General features: G+C 38.1%; 3 protein-coding genes across 5 annotated transcripts in view; all 3 read left to right on the forward strand.

Annotated features, from left to right (window-relative positions):
* matn4 (matrilin 4) overlaps window positions 1-5,217 on the forward strand; it is a 37,365-nt gene extending 32,148 nt beyond the window's left edge. For all 3 annotated transcript variants that reach the window (XM_033966627.2, XM_055221973.1, XM_055221974.1), the window contains 5 exons: window positions 103-225; window positions 1,014-1,243; window positions 3,427-3,610; window positions 4,778-4,930; window positions 5,102-5,217. In XM_033966627.2, the coding sequence (XP_033822518.2) occupies window positions 103-225; window positions 1,014-1,243; window positions 3,427-3,610; window positions 4,778-4,930; window positions 5,102-5,217 (806 nt within the window). The remainder of the gene's footprint in view (window positions 1-102; window positions 226-1,013; window positions 1,244-3,426; window positions 3,611-4,777; window positions 4,931-5,101) is intronic.
* A 10,054-nt stretch (window positions 5,218-15,271) lies between these two features.
* LOC117370838 (odorant receptor 131-2-like) lies at window positions 15,272-17,535 on the forward strand. Its single transcript, XM_033966377.1, has 2 exons — window positions 15,272-15,418; window positions 16,762-17,535. Exons 1-2 carry the CDS (start codon window positions 15,272-15,274, stop codon window positions 17,533-17,535), a joined length of 921 nt encoding a protein of 306 aa, XP_033822268.1.
* A 2,284-nt stretch (window positions 17,536-19,819) lies between these two features.
* On the forward strand, window positions 19,820-24,606 carry LOC117370839 (odorant receptor 131-2-like). The gene is made up of 3 exons (XM_033966378.1): window positions 19,820-19,943; window positions 21,845-21,981; window positions 23,824-24,606. The coding sequence occupies exons 1-3, from the start codon at window positions 19,820-19,822 to the stop codon at window positions 24,604-24,606; spliced, it is 1,044 nt and encodes a 347-aa protein (XP_033822269.1).
* Window positions 24,607-25,972: the final 1,366 nt, after the last annotated feature.

Consider the following 25,972-nt stretch of genomic DNA (forward strand, 5'->3'; position numbering starts at 1 on the left):
TTGTGAGATAAAAGTTGAAGAAAAGTACAAAAATACAAATAGTATTCTAAAACGGAATATCTCTACCTGAAAAATGTATTAATTCTTATGTGTATTTCTCAGACATGGACATGTGTAAGACAGTGGCTCATGGCTGTGAGCACCAGTGTGTGAGCACCCCTGGGTCCTACTACTGCATCTGCCCTGAGGGCCAGCTGCTGCAGGACGACGGCAAGAGCTGTGGCAGTAAGTCCTACACACTCATTTTATCAACTGTACACTCAAGAAAGACATTTGGATAAGTAACTATTGTGGTTTTAAAGCCCCACATTTTGGACAAAAGACAGACTAAAATAAAAGCATAAATTTCATTATGGATGTTTTACTGCACTTGTCTTCAAATAGTATTACTTCAGTGTGTCACCTCTATGGACCTGGTTTGTTTTTTCTAACAAAGAAAATCATTTGTAGTAGCCCAGAATAATTTAAACAGGTTCTCCCTGATGTCAATAGCAGATTAACTTTGTCTGGATCTGAACTGGTCTGAATAAAGATGAACTGTTGTAAAATGTCCCTTTCTCTGGAGGGGTCATGGGAAAACCAATATGTCTGCCAAAATCTTCAGTGCCGTGGACACTTTTTTTTTTTTTTCCTCAAAGTTACAGTTCAAGCATTGCTCCCACTGGCTACATCTGAGTAAAATACAATATGAATACTGAATGGGATTTAAAAAGGACCAAACTACAATGGGCCTACTATATTATGAAATGCCTTTTGTGACAATATCTTACACACATATCCAGCTATGTCTGTACTTCAATATTGTATCTCCTGGAAGTGTTTATCTAAATGCTGGTGTGCATAAAAAATGTAGTTTTCCATATTTTTTATTTCGGTATTGTATTGAGTACATAGTCACTTTCAAAACTCCTTGTAGTGAGTGGTGTTAATTGGTTATATTGTACACTGTGGTATCAGCATGGGATTACTTTAAAATATTGAAGCTATTGTCATTTTAATTTCCTCTCCTACAGCGTGTAAATCTGCCAACATTGACCTGGTCCTTCTCATTGACGGCTCTAAAAGTGTGCGGCCTCAGAACTTCGAACTGGTGAAGAAGTTTGTGAACCAGGTGGTGGACTCTCTGGACGTGTCTGCTCATGGCACCAGGGTGGGTCTGGTGCAGTACTCCAGCCGCGTGCGCACAGAGTTCCCCCTCAACATGTACCACACCGCTGACGAGATCAAGGCTGCTGTCATGAAGGTACCAGCCACAGTGTTTGGGGGTTAAAGATGCACTGTGAAGCTTTTCCGGTGGTGGGGGGGAATTGTTTGGTAACACTTTATAACTAACTACACCTTAATCAGCCCTAATAATAACATAATGTGAATAAAGACTTCATAATGAGCTAATAGTTTATTAGGAATGATTCAGGCTTAGACTTATCTGACTTGTCTGGAAAATACTGACTCTTTTTCATAGGTTGAGCAAGGGGTGCGACTTATACTCAGATGCAACTTCTATGTGAAATTATTAAAATATATCATTTCACATCTTTGTTATTGTCACACTGATAACTTGTGTACCAGTATGACAGCCATCTACTTCTGGAGTGGTGCTTCATCTACTTCTGCAGCTGATGGAGTTGTTCAGAAGAGACACAGAGGATGAAGAATATCTGTGCTGGGGCAAAACAAATAAAAATGCTCAGATACATGCGAAAAAATGTGTTACAGCTACTTTAATTCCCTTAACTCCTAACTCCAAATAGGTACTAAACCTCATTCCATCATTCTTTATAAGGCTTATTAAGGCTGTAAAAACTGTAGTTATAATAAAATGTTACCAAATGTTCCACAGTATGAGATTAAACGTATCTTAAATTAAATTAAAATGATATTAAATGTATATTTTATGCATTTGTGCTGTGATTAGATGGAAAACAATCATTTAAATTTAAGCAATACTGTGTAACATTCCAGGCAATGCAGTAACATCTCATGAAGACAAGTTCCTCCTGAGAGGTTACATAGTGCCATAGTACACCTTTAAAACATCATTTTCAATTCAATTCAATTAATTTATTTTTGTAACGCCCAAAATCACAACAACAGTTGTCTCGAAAGGCGTTCATGTTTTGGTTGATGGGGGAAACCGGAGTACCCGGAGGAAACCCATCCAGACACGGGGAGAAACATGAAAAACTCCACACAGAAGGGCCTGGCGATCTGGGGATCGAACCAAACCCTCTTGCTGTGAGGCATGAGTGTTGCCACTCAGCCACCGTGCTGCCTACACACAAAAACAAAACAACAGGAAAAATCAGACAAAACAAGAAAAATCGGCCAGGCGAGGAGGAGGAAGACCAGACGAGGAGGAGGAGAGCGGGGTGAGGAGGATGAGAGCCAGGCGAGGAGGAGGGCCAGGCGGGGAGGATGAGAGGGTCCAGCTGTCATCGGGGCATCTGAAAGAGTTACACTCCACAGGGGGAGTGGGACAGGGGACAACATGTGAATAGCATTGCTGATGAGAAAATAGGAGGAAGCAGAGGATAGTGCTCAGGTTGCCATTCTTCCCCCAGCTAGTTATCTCCTACTGCAGCCTATCTTATCCCGGATTTTAATGTCCCTAACTCCCTCACTATGTAACCTGGTTATAAGCTATACCGAAGAGGAAGGTTTTAAGCCTGGTCTTAAATACAGAGACTGTGAGGGCCTGTTTAACATCAGCAGGGAGTTGATTCCATAGCACAGGAGCTCTCATTTCTGTGGAGAAGGCAAACATTCTGCTGTAAATGGCTTTAGAGAATTTTGACACAAACTTTCAAGTCTCCACCTCACTGTCACTGCTCCTCCTTACACTAAACATTTTTAGCATGCATACACATACCATATCAAAACTGTGACTAAACCTGGACTAAACACAGTATAAACCAAGCCTAAACTAAGGTGAACAGGAACATTTACATAACTGATACATTCTAATAAAAGGCCCTCTGATCTTCCTCAGAGGGACCGAAACGTTGTGTGAATAAAAGTGAATCAAGAGTGAGATAATGTAGCGGAGTTTTCTTAACCTTTCAGACCAAGTGCTTCTCCTCCGATGCACCTGTCGCCCAGTCAGGTGTTCAGAGTCTACACAGAAACAAATACAGATGTAATGCTACAATTCATACAGGGCTACTGCGTTCCAGATTATGCTAGTGGTCTATTTAACCTCTCAAATCACTTTCACTTTCTACTGATATAGGACCAATAGATAGGAATGAAACAGGAATCACAGTTTGCAAAAAAAAAGGTTTATTTGTAGAACATAATTTGTACACAGCATAGTTCAAATTGCTTTACAGAGCAACAAGGATGAAGTAAAATAAAATAATAATAATAATAATATCATAAACATTTTAGCATTCCTAAATAAAATATATTGATGTGTGTGTTGCTCAGGTGGACTACATGGAGAAGGGTACAATGACTGGCCTGGCTCTGAAGCACATGCTGGAGAACAGTTTCTCTGAGGCAGAGGGGGCTCGTCCTGCCAGTCGTAACATCCCTCGTATAGGCCTGGTATTCACCGACGGGCGCTCCCAAGATGACATCACTGAGTACGCCAAGAAGGCCAAGGAGGCTGGTGAGGTTTTTTTTTTGCGTCAATACAATAAAATAAAAACAATGAAAGGCTCATTAGATTTTCACAATAAACTCTTTAAACTTTATTGATATTTGTAGAACAGCAAATATTGATAACCAGGTAAAAACATATTCAGAGTGTGTTGACATCAAAATTGTGATACAATATTGGCTGAACCAGGACTAGAACAGCACTAAACCAGGTCAAAAACAAACAAAAAAAAAAACATTGTATACCTGCTGAGAGAAAAAATATGTTTTACAGAAAAAAGTATACTAAATATTGATATACTTGAACATTCATGATACGTTCACAGATCAAAGCGTGAACTAAACCTGGACGTTACCAGGTTTTATCCCGTTCAAGTCCTAAACCAGGACTTGAGCAGGATAAAACCAAGAATGCATCCTGTAAAAATACTGAACCAATGCCAAGAGTTGTACATGTAATTTAACTTTATTGAAAATGGTGAATGAAATTACTATCAACAATATTGTGCATAAACACACAGTGGTGCAGTGGGTGAGTGATCATCACTGATTGTAATATCTTAATTTAATCCAAGTATTCAGATTAACGATAAGGATGTTTTAGCTTCTTTTGGCTGCTTGTAGTCTTAACAGATGAAACTTTTCTGAGGCATATTCTTCTTGTGCCTCTGGACAACACACTTCCCCCACCTTGCAGTCGTTTGAATTGCAATGCACCAAAGTTAGTGTCTTGAAAACAGGGATGCAGCTACATTGATTCCAACGAAAGTCTCTGTATCTCTATGTGTCATTCACGGTTTGTCCTCAGTGCTTGTCTTTTTTGAACAAACTCATGAGTAAATATAAAAGTAAAAAGACCAAAATATGACTGTATGTGTAAATTTTATATCCCAGATAAATGCATTTCATTATTTTTTTCATAAGTGAAAAGTAAATTTTTTGAAATCTACTTCAACTTAAGATCAATTTGTGGGCCTTGCTATGGATTTGAAAAACTAAATATTGGTACTGGAAAATATTGATCATCAGGCACAGCAACCAGCCAAAGGTCAGATATGTCTGCTCAAAAAATCCATATTGGACCATCCCTACTTGAAAAGGATGATAAACCAATGATCTGACCACATACAAATAGTTAAGTGTAAATGTCCACTAACTTTGTTGTTGACATCTCCAGGCATCACCATGTATGCGGTGGGTGTGGGCAAAGCTGTGGAGGACGAGCTGAGAGAGATTGCATCCGACCCTGTGGAGAAACACTTTTACTACACCACAGACTTCTCTGCCATCAGCACCATCGCAGAGAACCTCAAACTCAACGTCTGCCCAGGTACACTGTTAAACACCACCAACTAAAGTCATCTATCTATAGATCTATCTATGTTGATAATTATAATTATTCCAGACCATGTAAGTAAATATTTACTTATAACCATTCCTTTCTTACATTTCTCTGGTGCTGTATTTTGTCTGACTGTTCCTCTGTCCCTGTCCCGTGCAGCGGAGAGCCAGGGGGAGATTGAGGTGAAGGACCCCTGCGCCTGTGAGAGTCTGGTGGAGTTCCAACAGGCTACCATGAGCAGCCTGGAGCAACTCACTCAGAAACATATCCTTTGAATTACTGTGTATTCATGGGTAAAGTATTGCAAATTTGTACTCACGTAAAAGGATAGTTACATGGCTTAAAATGCTTTCAAGTACAACTGCCCAAATTGTACTTAAACTGGGACTAAACACATAAACTCCACCCACAACTACATTTCCAATACTTCGGTGAGAGGGGAGGAGGTGTGTGGTCTGGAGGTATAAGTAATAGTCTGGTCTAACAGGTATCCACACTTCAAACTCCGCCCCTGCAGCCTGGCGTTTGTAATCAGAAACACCTGGCTGTAATTAGGGCAGTTCTGGGCACCGTCATGTAGTACTTGCAATTGCCAGTGGAGGCAGCACACACTCACTTTTGACTATTTGAATACAAAGCTGCAGATATTACCTAGTTTACATTAAAACCGACACAAGGACTAGGAGCAGTATTAAAACACCATACACACAGTTTAATAAATAAAAAAAGTTGATTCAGTGTTTAGTTCCACTTTAACTAAAAGTAAAAAGTATGCATGCAAAATACTACTCAGAACTACGTGTTACGTGTTACTTTTCACACTTTTTTACTCAATTTGATCGATCAAAAATTGTAAAACTGAATTCTCTATATTCTCTGAGCTTTGTCCAATCTGAGCCAGAAGTGCATTTTAGTTTTAAATTGTTAATCACCATGGCAACAGTCCTAAATCTAAAACTCAGGGAAAAGACACAGAGCATAAGGGCTTCTCCGGAAGAACAATCTCCTTCCACCCCATACCACACTCTTTCAGTAAAAGCCATTTGTTACTTGCAATAAGGTCAGAGGAAGCAGAGGCTGGGAGGCTATTGATGGATATAAACATGGCCTTTGTCTTTATCTATCTATCTATCTAGCTATTTATAGCCATCTATCCATCCTTCCATCCATCTCTAAGTAGTAAAAAGTATTTTGCCTTCTGAGTACCACCTGATCAAAGCTAGGTATTTAATGTGATTATTCTCATCTTAAATTAGGACTAGAATAGATCTGAAATGTTATTACCCAGTTACTGTACTAGTTTTTAACAGGAATAACTCAAAGGAGGGCAAAAATGCAAATCTATGTATCAAACCATCTATAACCACCTGGTTATAGAATATATATTAGAGCTTGTGTATCCAATAATTAAGGGTATATATGCTAACGAAGCTTTCTTAGGGACTGTGTAAGCATTATTAGATCTTGATTCAGTGGGATGAGATCTATCTTACTCTATCTGTCTATCTATTTATATATCGATGTCCATATGACAGCACAGGTTGTGTGAGCAATGATGAAGCATAATGTAGATATAACTATAAAATATTATTAGGTCATGATTCACTGTTAGAGTCATGAAGATTCTTAAGTGGTGCAATGGCTCTCTCTAGTGTTGAAAGTCTGACATGCCAAGAACAGCAGGGAGTTACATTTTTTAAAATAAATAAATTAATAATAATAATAATAATAATAATAATAATAATAATAATAATAATAATAATAATAATAATAATAATAATAATAATAATAATAATAATAATAATAATAACCTACATTTCAATGCCATGGTTTTCTCTTTTATGTTTTGGACCATTCTCAGTAAAAGACAAGAAGCAAGCTTATTTAATCTGCTAATGAGAGTAAACCATTCTGATGATGCGTGATCCTAATTACTTTGGTGCAGCTCCCTCTAGAGTCTTTTGTTGAATATTACAGCTGTGCCAGGTACATCAGAAAAAATAAGTGCTTGGTTTAAATAGTATTTGCCTTGATTTGAGTTTTAAACAAGATTTGCTAAAAGGAAGAAGAAACAAAGTTGTTGTTTTTTTTTACAGTACAATAGCATTTCTCTCCTAATTTCAAGTGAGAAAATACATGTCTTTTTCTCATTTTAAAGCCACACCATGTAACTTTTTATTCATAAAATAGACTAGAAAAAATCATTCTTTTTTATTGCACAGAAAAACTTATATCCTTACTGAGTGGGTTTGCATCTCCACAAACCTGACTCTAACTTGGCCTGGAGGAGGGCCTCGTCCTGCTTTTTTCTTTTAACTTTTTATTTCCATGGAATCATGCAGGTGACGTGCCACCCCCAGAAAGTTCCATACTGTACCTTTAAGTAACTAAAGACATTTTGTTCTAGTTCTATTGGCAAATCCTATTTTAAGACAGTCAAAATCAGGATCAGTCAGCAGGCTGCACCTTGGTTACAGCAAATGGGGTTGACATGAACTTCAAAATATTTAGTAATTTTTCTAATATAAATATTTCTAACATTTTGATTTTAAAATTTTTCCCCAAAGGAAATTGTACAGTTGTCAAATGATTATACTTGCTTCTTCATAGACAGTGTTTGATTTATGACAATACAGCTAATATTCTGAAATCCTAGAAATTTCAGTAGCATTTATATGAGGAACTGAGGAATTGATGAGCTGGGATACTTAGGGTAAAGAATTTTACTGATCACGATGCAAAAATTTCAACCTTGATTTCAATACCAAGGAATAGATTTGATACTCAATACCGATTCTGTTACCACAAAGGCAATAAAAAAACACTTATTATTTAGACAATAGAATGTAATTTTCAAGATTAAATAATAGTACTTTCTTTTATATTGGTCATATACTCTTTCTATAGCTCAAGATCATTCCAAAGCTGTTCAGGAAAGTTTCATTTCCGTCCTGTAATGTGACCTTTTTAGTATCGATACCTGTTCAAATTAATATCTAGTTTCCATACTAGTTTTAGTATCGATTAGTATCTGATTTTTGATACTTTTGACCACCGTACTGAGTAATTCCTCTTCTTACTCTCTTTGTTTTGATGTTCAGTCTCGTAGATATAGCCAACAATAGTTTTACTGCTATAAGAAAAAGCAGTGAAGATACTTTTGTTTGGAATTGTAATATTTAACTTTGTACAAATCATACAGTAATAATAGTAGATGTCAAATGTTTCTTTTGCTGCATTGTATACTTTTTTTCCTTAACTTTTTGTGCACTGGCTGGGATGACTGCTCGCCTTGAACAGCTAGAGAACCAGTTACTGTCCAGGAAGTAATACCTGTGTGTGAGTGAGCAAGACACCGCAAACCAGGATGAGGAACGAGGCACATCACGGACGAACAGGGGAAATCGAACCATGAAGCAAAATGGACAAACTATAGGCTATTTCCCAAAGACTTTATGGCCTTAAGGAGGTCTCTAAAAACACTACTTACCTTACTCTTAATGTAAATGACACCATTACTTTAGATTCTTATGTACAGACCTGTATTTATTTCATACCTTGACAGTTTGAGCTGCACTTTACCGCTTTCCTTAGATGTGTCATGTGATGTTGCTGATTTAAACAGATTTTGGCACTGTCTTCCTACTTGAAGCAGTAGGATGACAGCGCCACCTGCAGTCCGACTTCTTCAGAACTCTATCCCAGGTGCGAGAAAGTTGATACGCCCCCTTGTCTCGATTTACAGTTTGGGGGGCACGTTTCTGGATCTCGATGGCGTCCCTGATCTCCCAATCTTTGGATCAGGGACAGAGCCAAAATCGGTGTAAATCAGCTGACTTCTGAGGAAGGCAGCAGAGTGCAACTGAAACTGTTAATGTATAAAATAAATAGAGGTTTGCACATAAGAATCTAAAGTAATACCATAATAGAAGACCTAATGAACCTTATAGGACTATAAATGACCACCATACTGTTTTTACTGTCCAAGTGTGGGATACACTCAGTGATTTTAAAGAAGTTTTGTATTAAAACATGTAAAAATGTATTCATACCACAGATTAGGCAAACTGTAAACTGAAAATATTTGTAGATAGAAGACATAAGGGTCATAGTTAGACAACAGCAAAATGTTTATACTTGTGTTTTATATGATTTGCTAATAATGATCTATTTATAGCATTTTTTATAGTAGTAGGTTAGAATATTTAGGGATAAGGACAGGAAATGAAGTTGAATTGCCACTCCACAGAAAATAACATATGGTCCTTACTGTGACGCAGCGTACTAATGTTTGTAGAACAGCATTAGAATTTCATCCACTTTTGTCGGCCGTTTTGGTTTTCTTGGCTGATCGGGTGAGAGGGAAGTAAGAGGTTTTACATGAAATTGTACTGTGTATGAAAAGATAACCACCAAGTTATACCCTCTACGTTTGGACTATGCATTTTGTATATTGTAATAATCTTTTTTTGTATTTGACGGTATTACAACACAGAAGACAATAAAAGAGACAACTTTGTATTCAAGTGGTTTTAATATACATTGTAAATGATACGGTGGCTTATTGGTTTGCACTCTGGCCTCCCAGCAAGAAGGTCCCATGTTCAATTTCAATCAACAATCTATCAGTCTATGTATCTATCAATCAATCTATCTATCTATCTATCTATCTATCTATCTACCTAAATGGACCTTTTGCTGTTAACGTTTCACCACACCTTTGCTCTTAATCGTGTACCAAGTGCTATGGAAGGATGGGTCAAATGCAGATTGCTCAACAGAGATGATAATGATAATAAAGTGCAAAAAAAAAACATTGATAAGAATCTGTGAGAGAGGGAATTGACCCATCAAACTTTTCAGAGGACAACTGTGATGAAACTTCCCTGATGGTCCAAAGCTCATGCCCCGCTGCTTTTTTGAGTACACAAGCATTTAATAACACTTTTTGCGCTCAGTATATAAAATATATACAGTGATTGTAATTATACACTTTACTTTATTAGATTCACTTCAAAGCTGCTGTACCTGTTTTTTACTTAAAAATGTGGAAAAACAAGCAACAGATTGAAGCACTTCCCTGGCACATTATCACATCCTAATTATTCACCATGATAAGTTTATTATTGTGGCCAGAGTGGAGTTTTGCCATCACTGTAATACTAACAAAAATCAGCATGCTAACCGTGCACTTCCTAATTCTCGGAGGATAAACCACCTGCAGCAGCACACATTCGTCTTCACAGCTTCTTTTACAACATCTGTCTCTATGTAGTTGTGCACAGCCACTTTAAACGTGCACTTTGTAACTTTATTGAAGATTATTGCTTTGCCTGAAATGCTCCATAGTATGGCATTTAACTTATCTGACTTCATGGAGAATGCTTCATGTTTTCTATTTTATGTTTTTCACAATAAAAATACATTTCAGGTGACGCAATGACATTTCTATAGAGACGAGCAGGTACAGTACACCATAAATGTTACATAGTGTAGCTTAAGGGTTGTCTATATTGATTATTACATCGTGACTGTATGCCAAGACCCACTGTGTCTGAAAGGAAATCTGCAAATAGTTTGATTATTTGAACAGATAAATTTTCACCACAAAATCTGAAATTGAAAGATGTAACCCTCAATATATCTAATGGGTCTATAATGTTCCATATTTATTTGAAACCAGCAATTGAATATATAACTTTGGGCAAAAATGTCTACAAATGTATGTTTTGATACCTGAAGAGGATTATACATGTTACATAATATCACCGTGGAAGTTTACCAAAGTTTTGATCATGTCGCTTGATCATTAGTTGTTCACTTGTTATGCTCAATACTTTATAATTCTCAGTGGGTTCAAATGGTGCTTTTGTTTTGGAAGGAAAGTCCCCGCAGTGTATAGTGTTTAGCTGGTTAAAAGAGCACCTCCTCTGGGACCTGCTCATTACCACAACTGACCTTTGAGTTGCTTCTCCATAGACTTTTGCCTTTAATAAACATATGACTAAGAACACAGCACAAAAAATGTTAAGGCCTACTGTGCTCAAAAGTAAAAGTTGATCATAAAACTTTCACTAAAGTTTAAGTCTTACGTTGTATCAAGGTTCCTGCTACACATAAGCAACTATTTCATTAACTTTGGGCCTTGTGTCTCATATTATGTCCCACACGTTTAAAGCAAAACTGTGTAACTTGCTGAAGGTGGCACAATTCTATGGAAATAAAAAGTTGAGACCATATTTTGGAACATGGCCCTTCTCCAGGCCAAGTAAGAGTCAGGTTTGTGGAGATGCAAGGACGAAAAAGTTCACAGTATGACTTTAAATAAAATGCCCTGTAATAAAATCTAGAAACATACCTGCAGATGATTTTGCAGATGTGCTTTCAGTGACTTATGCATGTGTGTCTTAGAATCCGGCTTTGCTCCTGTACTTTTTTTTTCTAAATAATTCATACTCAAGTTCATACATTTAGTTAAAAAGGCTTGCTACTGTAAAATGACTATGAACTATGCAGCATTTGTGGCGGGGTCAGGCAGCATGGTTTGGTAGCGTTGGCCTACTCTACAGATGTATTTATGTATTTAAATAAATAGGTTGACAGACGTCTAATCCATCTATTAAAAAGGAGATCATGAAGACCAATGTGATGCTTATGGTGAATGCTGTAGAATGCTGACATGTAGAAATGTAGCAATACAGAAAAAATCCTTCAATCTCTACCTCTGCCTCTATAGGAATCCTGTAAGGATCAGTGGGTGCAGCAGTGCCACGCCCAGAGACCCATCTCCAGATCTTGAGCTAGTCTTGGTCAGAACTGCCTTAGCTGGAGGATTTAACCTATTATGCGTGTTTTGGGTTGACTGGGAAAAGAGTGCCCAGCGGAAACCCACCCAGAGACAGGGAGAAGATGCACAGAAAGGCCTGGGCCACCCATTGGGGCGTGGGAATCAAACCCAGAACTTCTTGCTATGAGACATGAGTGCTAGCCACTCATTTAAAAGGTAGATAATATGAGAAATCATTTTTATATAATAGTGGACATCATTCATTTATTGTACATCCATGACATGATCTGTTATGGTCTCACTCTATTTATCAAAATATGGTGTTTTATATATTTATTATATTATTGATGTGTAGAATCATGTGTCTGAAATCCAGCAAGAATCTATTGCTATAAATTTGTACTGAGGAAAAGCATAGAATATCTGTCATTAACCATTTTGTGAGTTTGCTTGTTTAGACCCAATATCCACTTTGGTCAACATTACATAATACTTTGAGATAAGGTTCTATCCCAATAGTCTCATTTAAAAGCCAGTCCTCAGGGAGTACGCCCTAGCTGTTGTGAACATGACTTTCTAAACACAGTCGGTTGTATTCAATTAGCCCAAATGTCAGGCTTACATAATTGAGGCTCTGTGGTCTCTGAGGAGGTGTGTTTTGATCCTGATAACAGGCATGCACAGAGAGCGACATTTATAGGACACACTAATGAGACAAGCACAAGGGAAATACTATACACATTCAAATGTCAACTCATCAACCAAAATGTCACTATGAATCAAACTTACAGCTAAGAGATTGAAAGTGGAAATGATTAATTACAAGTGCAATGTAACTTTTCAGGTGAACGGTGTTATCTCCTTGTATCCATGGAGATGTTATTTTTTTGCTCAGAATGTTCCACATTGTGGCACTAAACTTATCCGTCTCCATGAAGACAGTCAGGATGCACCACTAGGCCAAATCAGACGTTAGATATTGCTTATATAGTAAGAATGCATTCATGTATTTTGAGCAATAAAATATAATTGATAAAATAAGTAATTGAATAATTAAAGATAGATAAGTTTAATGTCATACTGTGGAACATTTCAGGCAGAACAATAATATCTCCATGTAAACAGGTAGTGAACCTCTCAGCAATATATTGGCACTGGTGTTAGACTGAAATGATGTGGAAAGTATTTTAGTTCAAAGTTCATAAACTCCCTTACCCTGGCCTTACCTTGACCATAATCTTACCACCAGGCCCTAATCCTAAACATAGTACTACAAAAAAACCTAACCCTAAACAGAACTGTTTTGATCCTGGATATAAACATTGTCAAAGTAAAGGTCCTCAGAAAGACTGGCCTAGGTTTTAGCTGCATAAAACTGAAAAGCTGATTCCTCAGGTTTAGTCCTGACTCTGGGCACCAGCAGGAGGCCGGTCCCTGAAGTCCTCAGAGTGTGAGGTGGTTCATATGGCATTAACATGTCGGAGATGTACTTTGGTGTTAGGCCTTGGAGAGACTTATTCACAAGCAGAGCTGCTTTAAAGTCTATTCTCTGAGCCACAGGAGCCAATGCAGAGACCTGACTTCCTGGTTCTAGTCAGGGCCCTACAACTGGCAACAAAGGCATGGATAAGTCTCTCCAAGTCTGGTCTGCAATGTTTTTAGATGGTAAAAAGCAGATGCATAGCAGCTGTCTGTAGTGGATTGAAAATATATGCTCTGTGTGGTAGTAATCAACGAAGGATGCAAGAAACAGAACACAAATTTCAGAAAGAAATATTTGTGACTTAAGGAAAAAAAAAAAAAAAAAGCTGTCATACACAGTAGTAGTATGACAAGTCTGTACGGAAAACAAGAACATAAAGAAGATTAGACATGAAAGCTTGAAGTTGCATAATGGATTTAATACTGATAGTTTGGGCCATTATTCCATATTTGTTTCATTTTCTGTGGAGTTTACATTTGTTTCCATCAGCAACTAGATCCACCATGATGGCGGGTGGCATAAATAATACAATAACAATAACAAATCAACTTGGATTCCTCTAACCTGCGTAATATATTTAATTAGAGTTCCTGTCCCATCTGAAAGCTCAGAACTGTCGAAATTATGGATTTTTAGCATCAGATTAGTAAAACTGAAATAATAAAATGGGGGCTGAATATATTCTTAACCCATTGTACACACAGCAATTCTTTTTGTCAGACAGCAGTACTTGGTTAACTGCTTTACATGTTTTAGCTATTTCTTGTAGCCTTCCTCAGAAGTGTCTGTAGGCTGCTTATGGTTTTGCCAGTTGTGTCCTTGGGCAAGGCACTTCACCCATCTTTCTCATATGTATACATTTGTGTTTGACTTTGGGTGAATGCAGAATGTGACCTGTTTTCATTTCAGTGACTGAGGAATGAATTAATATGGAAAGACTTCATATTTTTGGTAGTAGAGGTAGAAGTAGAAAAAGTGTAGTAGATCAGAAACAAAAACTTAAGAAGCTTAGTTTATAAGAGAAACTCATCAGATTTCAATCTCTAAGATCTGCTTTCTAACACGCTAATAATTCTTTTACATTTTAGTCAATTTGAAGTTTTCACAAATTATCATCAATTATCATTATTATTTCTACAGTCTTATTCCTGATTAGTGGCTGTGGTCATGTGACTGCCGCATCTACAGCATTTATAAGTGTCACCTCCCTTTACCATAGACCCACGTTTGTCAGCAGCACTGCACACAGCCAAGAGAAGAGGGAGTAAGTATAGATCTGAAGGGGCCATATGAATGCTTCAGGAATATCCTGTTTAATCTCTTTTGTTTTTGTTTTGTTTTTGTTTCTGTTTAATAATTTTGTGTCAAATTTCCTATGGAGGATAAGGCTCTGGGAGTGATGTGACTGTAATCCAATTTAAGATGCATTGTGACAGTAATCCAAACACACATAGTCAATATTACCCTTTACAACTACGTTTTCCCCCAAAATTTATTTTACAATCATTTCAAATGCAATTTATTTGTTTAAATACAAAATGTGTGTTAAAATATCTATTTAACCCTATGGCCTATTTAATATCTATATCTATTTATTTAGATTTGATCCCGTTTAATTACTAAACTAAATTTGAAAAAGAAGGATGCATTAAAACATGAAATATGCAAAAGACTTTTTGTGCATTGGAAACACACATAAGCTATTATTAATTAAAATGTGTTTATAAAGGACTATCATTCTTATTATATGTTGCATTTTTCTAAAATCGGTAGAACTGGCTTTGAGTACTGTCTGTTAATTATGCTTATTTTTGTAGATATAGTGACATCTGGATGGTACAAATATAATACAATTTAGATGTGTAAAACTGCTATATTTCTTCCTATAATAATGGCTGTAGAACTTCAAAAATGTACAATACATTCCTTGTATCATTAAATGCATATTGAAACAATACACTTGCTGAATATTTTTAATGCATCAAGATAAATATTGTGAATACAAGTCCTGATTAACTAACCTAGAAATGAACTCTGTTCCTTCTCAGATCTGTGGAAGATGAACGTGTCTGGAAATGTGACTTTAGTGATAGAGTACAGAGACTCTCTGTTCAAAGCTGTGACTAAAAATGTCATTGTGGTGGTGCTGAGTATCTCGATTAACTACATCAATGCCAGCCTCATACAGACCTTCAGGAAACACCAGGTACTGCAGCACTTCAGTCATACAATACTCTATAAGTTTGTATTTTCACTTGAGTGTTATTTGTCTGTGTGGAACACAGTCACCGTCAAAAAAACAGTTTGGCTAAAAGAATGTCTTGTGTGATTTTGGTGCTGGTCATTTATGACATTAAACATGGAAACATGGAGTAAAGTAATAAGGCTTAAAATCGACTTTGACAAAACAGGAATAAATTTCAGGATTACTAGAACGATGAAAAAAGCAGACAGTACAATGTGTGAATGTGTAGTACCCTTACTATTAGAAGTAAATACATGCAAATGTGAGGTAGAAAATGAATGAAACATACATATTCAAGATGTCTTCTACATTTGAAAGCTGTGCAATAGACATAAACAACTGTGATTGGACTGTAAAAGAAACTTGACTTACATGCCCAGTCCCAGACCTTCCTGCATTCAAACAGAAAGTGGGAGAGGATGGCCAGCGAGGCATGTATCATAGTATCTATTAGAAAATTACACAACAAACAAGCTTAATGAAAACTTAAAATCAATCAAGTAAGCAGAAATAAAATATGAGATTTCTGGATGAGCAGTGCTATGGATATTGACATAAGCCTATGACAACTAGGGCTGCAAGATATGAGGAAAAATATGCTGTAAATATAACCATATATATAACTAACTTTTGGCACAATGAGTTTATGAATTCATGAGTTTAAAAAATACATATGCCTTCATTTATGAGTCAAACTTCATCAAAGAACTTGATAAAACCAAGAACAAACCCAAGTCAAATGTAGGGCTTATGAATAAAATCATAAATAAAATCTGCCTTTTTGTCAAGCTGTACATTTCTGTAAAATGGAGAACATTGGGTTTATTTATTTTATTGTGTCAGCCAGTATATTTTCACTATATATTAAGCATCCCTAATTAGGGTTGTCAAAAGTAGTGAAAATCAGACACTAATCAATAGTAAAACTAGTATCAGAACTAGATACTCATTTGAATAATTACCAATACACCAAAATCACATAAATTAATGTTTCCTGAATAGCTTTAGAATGATCTTGAGCTGTATCAGAACAAGTATAAGACACATAGACTAGTACACGCCCATGGACCACTATGGAACCTACTGGACCACTGAGGGATTACACAGATATAAGGCCACATGGAAATATAAAACAAGTCACTATTGAAAATGGCATTGTGTTGTCTAAATAGTGTTCTTTTATTATCATCATGGTAGCCTTATGAATATTGGGGATCAAGTCTATTCCTTATCATTGAAATCAAGTTTGAAATTTCCGTATTGTGACGACACTAATCTTAATTACAACACGTGGTCTTTTCCAGATTTTCTACACCAACCCTCGCTACATCCTGTTCTGCCACCTAGTGATCAATGACATGATCCAAGTCTGCCTCACAGTGGTTCTCTTCCTCCTCAGCTACATCCTGTACACCATCAACACATCTGTCTGCTGCGCCTTTATCCTCATGGCCCTCTTCACCACCGAGAACACTCCTCTCAATGTGGCATGTATGGCTGTGGAATGCTACATCGCCATCTGCCTGCCCCTAAGACACAGTCAGATCTGCACGGTTAAACGAACTTATTTTCTTATAGGACTCATTTGGATGACAAGCGTCATTTCAGTAATTCCTGATTTGTTCATAACATTGGCGACTATGCCTATCGAGTTTTTCCAATCAGAGGTTTTTTGCCTGCGTGAAACTGCTTTTCCAAATCCACTTCTGCTGCAAAAGAGACAAGTTACCTATATGCTATATTTAGTGTTAGTTTGGATGATAATTATTTACACGTATTTCAAAATTCTATTCACGGCAAAGACTGCAAGCAAAGATGCCAGGAAAGCTAGAGATACGATTATCTTACATGGGTTTCAGGTTCTGCTGTGCATGGCCACTTACGCCGAACATGTTCTGAAGATTGCGTTAAAAGAATGGTTTCCCAGAAATTATGCAGATTCACTGTTTGCGTGTTATATTGTTGTACAAATTCTTCCTCGATCTATAAGTCCGATCATTTATGGAGTGAGAGACAAAATGTTTAGGAAGTATTTACGAAGGCATCTATTATGTAGAGTTAAATCTGAACATAACTAGGATAGGCTACAGCGAGGGAGTCCCAAATCATGTGGGGTCTTTTGGGTGCTCTGGTTAGCTGGTAAACCTCCAGCTAAGTACTCCTTACCAAAATCCTCATAAGAACTGCAGTCACCACAGCATTGGAGGATGGATCAAATGCACAAAAAAACTCAACAGTCAGAATTAAAGGACACCTATTATGAATTGATTCTATTGTTGTTGTGCTTTAAACAAGCCTTTGAGTACTTTTGCTTTGATATTTCATTCAAGGACATAAAATCTATGCAGGAGACCTCCGGATTTGTATCTGTGATGTAACAATCCAGGAAAAATATTTCTGAGGCTCAGAGAAAGACAACTTTGCAAGGAGAATATATACTGACAAGAATGCTCCTGAAATCTCTTGAATTGAGCCAGTAACTATTTATATTGGAGGAAATCATCTGATTCCAATGAACTGAATTGATCCAGAGGTCTTTTTTTTTCACTTTATCAATATACTTGAATTAGTAGCTCACTGAAACTATTACACCCAGGCCATCTTTGTAAATAAGAATTTGTTCTTAATGTTTTGCCTGGTAAAATAAAGGTTAAATAAATAAATAAAAATAGAACACACTATTACTAATCTGCACTTTGTATTTGCACAGTGATTTATAATAAATAAAATATATATACGCTATGTTTAAGATTTTCTCCAAGGCTTGGATCATGTCTTAACATCACAAATGATCTATCAATGTTTACAAGACAACTTCAAGGAGTACATGAGAATGGCTTTCCACTAGATGATCCACTAGATGATTTAAATAGCATTTTATTATCAACATAAAACCAAAGAATCCTGTGAGCTGTAGAATGAAAATTAAGTATAAATTGGGAGGAAGATTATTTAGGAGTGCACAGTCTAAGCAGGGATTTCCAGACTTCCCTCACCCCAGACAATTCCTCCTCCTTCCTCTGGTGGGACCCCAAGGCATTCACAGGCCAGCCGAGTCCCCCCAGCGTGTTAAGTCTACCCCCGGGGCCTTCTCCCGGTGGGACAGACCTGGGACACACTCAGCTCCTACTTTACCACAACAGTGCGATACAGTAACCGCATTACTGCAGATGCTGTACCAATCAGCCTGTCAATCTTATATTTCCCTCACTCATGAACAAAACCCCGAGATACTTGAACTCCTCCACTTGAGGCAAGGATCACCCACCTGGAGAGGACAAGCCACCTTTTCTGGTCGAGAACCATGGCCTTGGATTTGGAGGAGCCGATTCTCATCATAGCCACTTCACCCTTGGCTGCAAACTGCCCCAGTGCCTGCTGAGGGTCCTTGATGAAGCCATCCGGACAAAATCATCTGCAAAAAGCAGACCCCAAACCAGACCCCGTCTGGTCGCTGGCTGCGCCTTAAAATTCTGTACATTAATACAGTGAACAGAATTGGTGACAAAGGGCAGCCCTGGTGGAGTCCAACATACACTGGGAACAGGTTTGACTTACTGCTGGCAATGCTAACGCAGCTCCTGTTTCGGTCATACAGAAACTGGACAGCCCTTAGCAAAGGACCCCAGAAGCCCCACTCCCAAAGGGCACCATGAGGATACAGTCGAATACCTTCTCCAGATCCACAACGCACTTGTGAACTGGTTGAGTAAACTCCCATCGAGCATCCGATGGAGAATATGGAGCTGGCCCTATATTCTGTGTCTGGGATGAAAACCACACTGCTCTCCCTGAATCTGCGGTTTGATTACCGGTCGGATTCTCCTCTCCAATACCCTGGAATAGACCTTACCAAGAAGGCTAAGGAGTGTGATCCCCTGTAGTTGGAACACACCTTTCTTGAGTCCCTACTTCTTGAGTCTGACTTCGGGTCCCCAGCAGTCCTCCTCAGAAGACGTGATGGTGGGATTTAGGAGATTCCTTCCACTGTCCAACAACATCTACTGTCAAGGTCAGCAGCTCACTTATCGCACTGTGCACAGTGTTGGTGAAGCACTGCTTCCCTCTCCTGAGGGTTCAAATGGTTTCCCAGAACCTCTTTGAGCCTCCATGGCCTCCTCCTCCCTGCCCCGAGTTTTTGCCTCTGTTACTGCACAAGCCACGGCATGCATAGCCCGCCGGTACTTGTTGCCGGTACTCAGTAACTCCAGAGGCCCACGAGCCAACAAGGCTTGATAGGACTCCTTCAGCCTGATGGCATCTCTGACTTCTGGTGTCCACCACCGGGTTTGGGGGTTGTTGCTGAGACAAGCACCGCAAATCTTCCGATCACAGCGGCGAGCAGCTGCATTGACTATCGAGATGGAGAACATGGCCCACTTGGAATCCAGATCCCCAGCCTCCCCCAGGATCAGGAAGAAGCTCTCCCGGAGGTGCTTTCTGAAGACCCCACTGATTGAGGGCTCCCTCACAGTATACTTGCCAGGTCTATCCGGCCCCCTCCTCCGCCAGCAGATCCAACTCATTAGCAGGTGGAGATTGGTTGCCAGCTCTGCCCCTTTCTCTACCCAAGTGTTCAAGACATGTGGCTGAAGGTCAGATGACACAGCAACAAAGCTGATCATCGACCTCTGACCTAGGGTGTCCCGGTGCCACGTGCACTGATGGACATCCTTGTGCTCAAAAATGGTGTTCGTTATGGACAAACTGTGACTAGCACGGAAGTCCAATAACAGAACACCGCTCAGGTTCAGATCAGGGAGTTCGTTCTTCCCGATCACTCCTCTCCGGGTGCCACTATCATTGTTCACGTGGGCGTTAAAGTCCCCCAGTAGAACAATGTCCCTGGTCGGCGCACTGTCTAGTACCCCTGCCAGGAACTCCAAGAAGGCCGAGTACTTTGCACTGCTGTTTGGCCTGTAGGGCAACACAACAATGAGAGACTGTGGGGCAATAAGCAAGCCCACACCAGCTATCCGCCTCTCCTCACAGGCAATGCAGGGTTCCAGAGCCCAAGCTGTTTGTAGAGGTGAGGCCCACTATATCTAGTTGGTAACGCTCAACCTCCCGCACAAGCACAGGCTCCTTTTCCTCCTAACAAGGTGACATTCCATGTCACCTTGGCCTCACAGGTCACTGAGGCCCTGGCCTTCGACTGGCGGGGGTCTCCGGATGACGTAGCTGGCCTTGTTTTTACTTGGATTTATATTTGGGTTTATTCTCACCTGTTTAATAATCCATGTTTAGAAAGATTGCTCCTTCTAAGCCTAATAAAAACACGCAATTTTGAATTTCCCAGTTTTCTGGTGTAACAGTTAAAAGTCTAGAGTTCTCCTGTCCTGTGCTTCAAGTCCATGAATCTGAGCCTTTCTGCCGTCAAATCACGTTCACTGCAACTGCATGCTTTTAACCCTAGTTGTGACTTGTTTATGCAATAGTAATCCCCCATACTGCCAGTAGATGGGATCCCAATATTGAAGAAATATTGTAGAAACAAGCCATAAGTCTGAAGACAGTCATTATTTTAAGTTCATGAAGATGAAATGTCATGCCATTTGGTCTTTAAGATGTGTTTTGGAGCTGTCCTCTCATTTTTTTTGGTAAATGAGTAGATATATTTTATTGCCAATATTGCGCACTTGGGACAAACCAGGTGATAGTTTATAAACAAAACCCCAAAAAACAAATGGAGTAGACTGATAGGTACATGGTGGCTTCTAATTTTGGACTTAAATGGTGAATATCTTGTGTAAATATTGTTACCTATACTGTTTTACTTACTAAAACGAAAAGTTAATGGAGCCATCGGTAACAGTTATCCCTCCACAACACCAAGTTGCCAAATGAAAAAGTAAAAATTTCATCCAAAATATTACGTAAGCTATATGCTAATTCTCTGGATAGTCAACAATCCCAGCCCTTTGTACGCTACACTTTATATACAGTATATTTCAGAGGCACTTTCTCTTCTGTTCAAGTCATTGCAACAACAGTATGCTATGATTACTTTCACTTCTTCTTTTTTTTTTTTTTTTTTTTTTTTCAATAACCAAACATTCATCATTTAGAGTAACCACAAATTTAGGTGTTCAGGTGAGTATGAATTTCAAATCAGCTCTCAAATTGAGTTAGTTTGTGAATTATTAATATCAAATATTATTATATTGCTTAATGTAATCATTAATTTTCATTATTTAATATGCTTACTTGAGGCATATTTTGGCTATTATATTACTAGTGTATTTTATTACAATAGGTAAAATAATAAAACAATGTATAGACAAAAGGAACATTGATTTTATTTTATTTATTTTTTATTTTTTTAACAGCTCTTGACTTTTTTCAGTCTTTGCACTATATATTGTTTGTTTTGTTTTTTTTATTTAGGTATGAATGGGACATTTGAAGGGGAGTACACAGACTCCTTCACTAAAGCTCTGACCAAGAACTGCATCATAGTTCTCATCTGCATCGCCATCAACTTCATTAATAGCGTCCTTATTCACACGTTCCAAAAAAATGAGGTACACTCTGCCAGCTGTTCTTTTAACTTGAAAATGTGTCTTCTCAGCAACAGTTTGAAAATGTTAATTTAGATTTAAAATGAACACAATACAAAGTGAACACCTTTGTGTTTTATTATAAGAGTACTGTTATAAACAGAGGCAAATATTGTTGGGGAATGCCAACTTGGTTAGTCACATGATAGTCACAAGATATTTTTTGTTGAACTATCAATAAATATTGGACAACTAATTTGGTCGAGTGCAACTAAGTGATTATAGAAGTAATCATCATCTAATTTAGTAACAGAATGTCTGCAGCTATAGCCTGAGAAATGTATATGCCCCCAGGCGCAATCACTTTAGCTTTATCTAGGTCAAATATTATTATGGTAATGAGTAATGCATTATTTTGAAATAAGCAATATAAGTTGCATCCTTTATGTATGTCCAAAGTAATATTACACAAACTCATGACAAGGAAGTCAGTGTGACTTAAAGGAACTGTATGTAAGACTTTGATTTTAAATTTCACTTGACCTGTCTGTTTCTCCAGATAAACATTCTCAAATCAAATACAGCTTTTACTGATAATGATTGTATTGCTGATATGGTGATTATCCAATCAAAAAGTATTTCATTTGGGTTGCCAGTTTTAATGCTGAAATCCAGTTAGTTTACAGTTGAAGTGACTCTCTGGGTCGTTCCTAATTTGTCAAATTGGCCACAAAGCTCCTTAAGCCAAAACTGGATTGTAATGACCAGGTAGAGAGTTGAAAGAAGTTTATCTCATCAGATGAATGAAGTTACAGACAGCAGGCAAATGCATATATGTGTGTATGTGAGTGCGTATGTATGACTTTGTGTTTTCCCCCAGTTGAGTGTGTGTTGATGTGTCCGTACAAAGGACTTATACCCCAAGAAAGGTACTTATACTCCAAGAAAGGTACTATCTATAGAAGGCTGGTCCTATAAGGACTTAAACTAAATTTATATACTGTCCATACAAGGTCATAAATGGATAGATAGTTAGCTGTTCACAGAGAGGTAAAATACGGAGCTAACAGTTGCTTGCAGTCACTATAAAGATGTATTACAAGACCTCTTGTCAACCTAAAAATGAATACCCTTATCATGTTATCAAAGTAGCAGATTCCGGTTCCAGTGTCCATTCTTACAAAAAGCATGTTTCGCATTCTTATAGAGAAACAAGTATACCTCAATGTTGTAACACACAGTATTCAACACCAGGTTTAAGAGTAAAGTAATGAAACAAAATAAAATCATGCTTTCATCATAAGGCCTTCATGATAAGGACTGTTCGAAAAGTCCTGCAAACAGAGTTAGGAAGAAGTTAGGAAAAGGAGTCTGTATGTTTCATTTCATATCTCCTTTAGCATAGTAACCTCAGAAGCTTTGTAAGCAATGGTAAGGAGCTATGAGGCATCCCACAATACAGTGAGCATTTTCCCTGAAGGTTTCCAAACATAACTGATCTCTACACGAAGAGCTGGTAATGCATTAAACGTTTCACTGCCTCAGATAATATATAATACAAACACATGGATAAACCCAACTTTATATAAGAATGAAAATAAAAGCTTTTAGGGCCATGACAGCTTCACGTGCTTTACTTGTAGACTACATAATGACATATGGGAAGATCTGACACATTGTTCACATTTATAGAAATGAAACTTAAACCCACATGGTACGTTTGCATAAACTCCGCTGATGGAGCCTCGTGCACCTGCTCTCACCCGCTCTATCCTCCTCTGCAGATGGACAAAAGGAAGGGATAAAGGGATAAACGAATACAAATCATGTTTTTAACTCATTACAATTCTATTCATTCTTTTGCAGATTTTCTTCACCAAACCACGTTACATCCTTTTCATCCACATGGTCATCAACGACATGCTACATCTGATTCTGACCGTGCTCGTTTTGACCATCACCTATGTCTTCTACATCCTGCCTGTCCCCATGTGCATGGTCTTCATCCTCTTCATCATCTTTACAACTGAAAACACCCCCCTCAACCTGGCCTGCATGGCTCTAGAATGCTACATCGCTATCTGCTACCCCCTCCATCACACCAAAATCTGCACTGTCAAACGAACCCATGTTCTGCTTGCCTTGATTTGGCTTATAACTGTGATTTCTGGCATTTCTGATCTATTCATTACACTGGCATCTTCCCCAATTAACTTTTTCTACACTAAAGTGGTTTGCCTTCGTACTTCTGTTTTCCCGAGTCCAGTCATAGCACAAAAACGTAATTTCTCCTACATAGTTCTCTTGTTTGTTGTTTGGTTTGTAATTGTGTATACGTACTTCAAAATTCTCATCAGCGCAAAGACGGCAAGCAAGGACATAAAGAAAGCTCGGAACACAATTATTTTACATGGTTTTCAGGTGCTAATGTGCATGACAGTCTACGCAACGCCAACATTAAGAGAAAGGCTAATCCAACTGTTCCCTAAGAGCGGTCCAGATATACAGTTTATTGTTTATGTTACTGTCCAGGTTATGCCGAGATCACTAAGCCCCATTGTGTATGGCATAAAAGACACAACTTTCAGAAAACACATGAAGGCCAATCTGCAAGTGTATACACGTGGAAGTCCAGTTAAAAATCTATGAGGTGTATGGTTTGATGTAGTGATGGGACTTTTGGCTCTTTTTTGGGACCCGAATCTTTTGGATTTGTTCATTTCAAAGAGTCGTTCAAAAGACTGGCTCTTTATTTATATGACAGCAGCCAGTGTGAGAACTCATTATTTATGTGAGAACTCATTATAGCTCAGTAAACTAACCACAGAGAAAAATGACCAAGGCTTAAATGTTTTCAAAATGGTTCAGACTGAGAGTGGGAGTGAGTTTACCCTTTGGAATTATGCATAATCTAGATAAAACGTTATGTTATGTTACTATGATATAAAAATATGTTTCTGTGCACAAATCTCTCACTTGTGTCGCCTGCTCTGCATCTGTGCTGATTCTTGTGTCAGTTCTGTGTTAATAAGTGTAAAAATGCATACAAATTAGAAAGAAAATGTTTTTGTTTTTTTTTAAATGAGATCCAAATCCAGTTAACATTAAGGTACCATTCGAGAGAGCTGACTCACAAATGTCACAAAATTGTTAAAATGTCATAAAAATCAGTTTTAAATATTATTTCCGTATGTTGTTCAGAATGGAGATTAGGACACCCAAAGCTGTACCAGGCTGTAAAAGTGTCAGACTATTGTTGTCTCTTACGTTTATGATCTGTATCAGTGAGACAAAATCCCCCCAGTGGCAATAATGTTAATTTATTGTTAATTGTTATTAATTAATGTTAATTTGATCCAAGTCAAGGACTTACTAGCAATATTTTTTTCACAACTTGTTATTATTTTCTTGGACAATGTAATTGTAGTAATAAATTTAGCTTAGTCAAAAATAGTTTTGGTGACTTAGGCTCCAGCCCCTACAGGGTGTAGGGCCTGATGCTTTCACAACGATGAGTGCATGATGAGCCTCTCCTTTGCCCCCTGCCCAGACTCCAGTATCCAAGCCATAGGCATGGGTTGCCATAGGCATTGGTTGTAAAAAGTTCTTGCCTAAACCTACTCATTGTGAAATAAACGAAACTGTTACGACAGCGCCCCCTACAGAATAAGCAAAATATTTGTATGGAGGGCCATACAAATAGCAATTTTTCTACTACTAGAAATAGATACATGTTCCACTTAAATCACAAATATTACAATATTAATTAAATATTCTTATGATGTGTGTATGTGTGCAGCTGCATGTCTACCCATGCTGCTGACGGGGCTACTCCCTCACACCATCCTCCTTCTCTCTAAGGTCACCCACATTGTGCCTTATGTGACCTGTGAACTTAAAAGGCCACTGGAAGTGGTACCATCCTGTCAGCCAGGCCATTCTAGTCTTTCATGTTGTTGATCGTAAAAGCCCTGTGATCAGTTTTGAGGTTGAATTCCCTTACTGTTCTGACACA

This window comes from Periophthalmus magnuspinnatus, chromosome 5 (genome assembly GCF_009829125.3).
Source record: "Periophthalmus magnuspinnatus isolate fPerMag1 chromosome 5, fPerMag1.2.pri, whole genome shotgun sequence".
NCBI classification, from domain to species: domain Eukaryota; kingdom Metazoa; phylum Chordata; class Actinopteri; order Gobiiformes; family Gobiidae; genus Periophthalmus; species Periophthalmus magnuspinnatus.

Bases quoted from the DNA above. Each gene is read 5' to 3' on its own strand.
- LOC117370838 (XM_033966377.1), top strand. From the start codon at position 15,272: ATGAACGTGTCTGGAAATGTGACTTTAGTGATAGAGTACAGAGACTCT. The intron at 15,419-16,761 runs GTACTGCAGCAC...GGTCTTTTCCAG, and splicing joins AGACCTTCAGGAAACACCAG to ATTTTCTACACCAACCCTCG.
- LOC117370839 (XM_033966378.1), top strand. From the start codon at position 19,820: ATGGAGAACATGGCCCACTTGGAATCCAGATCCCCAGCCTCCCCCAGG. The intron at 19,944-21,844 runs GTCTATCCGGCC...TTTTTTATTTAG, and splicing joins CCTCACAGTATACTTGCCAG to GTATGAATGGGACATTTGAA. The intron at 21,982-23,823 runs GTACACTCTGCC...ATTCTTTTGCAG, and splicing joins ACACGTTCCAAAAAAATGAG to ATTTTCTTCACCAAACCACG.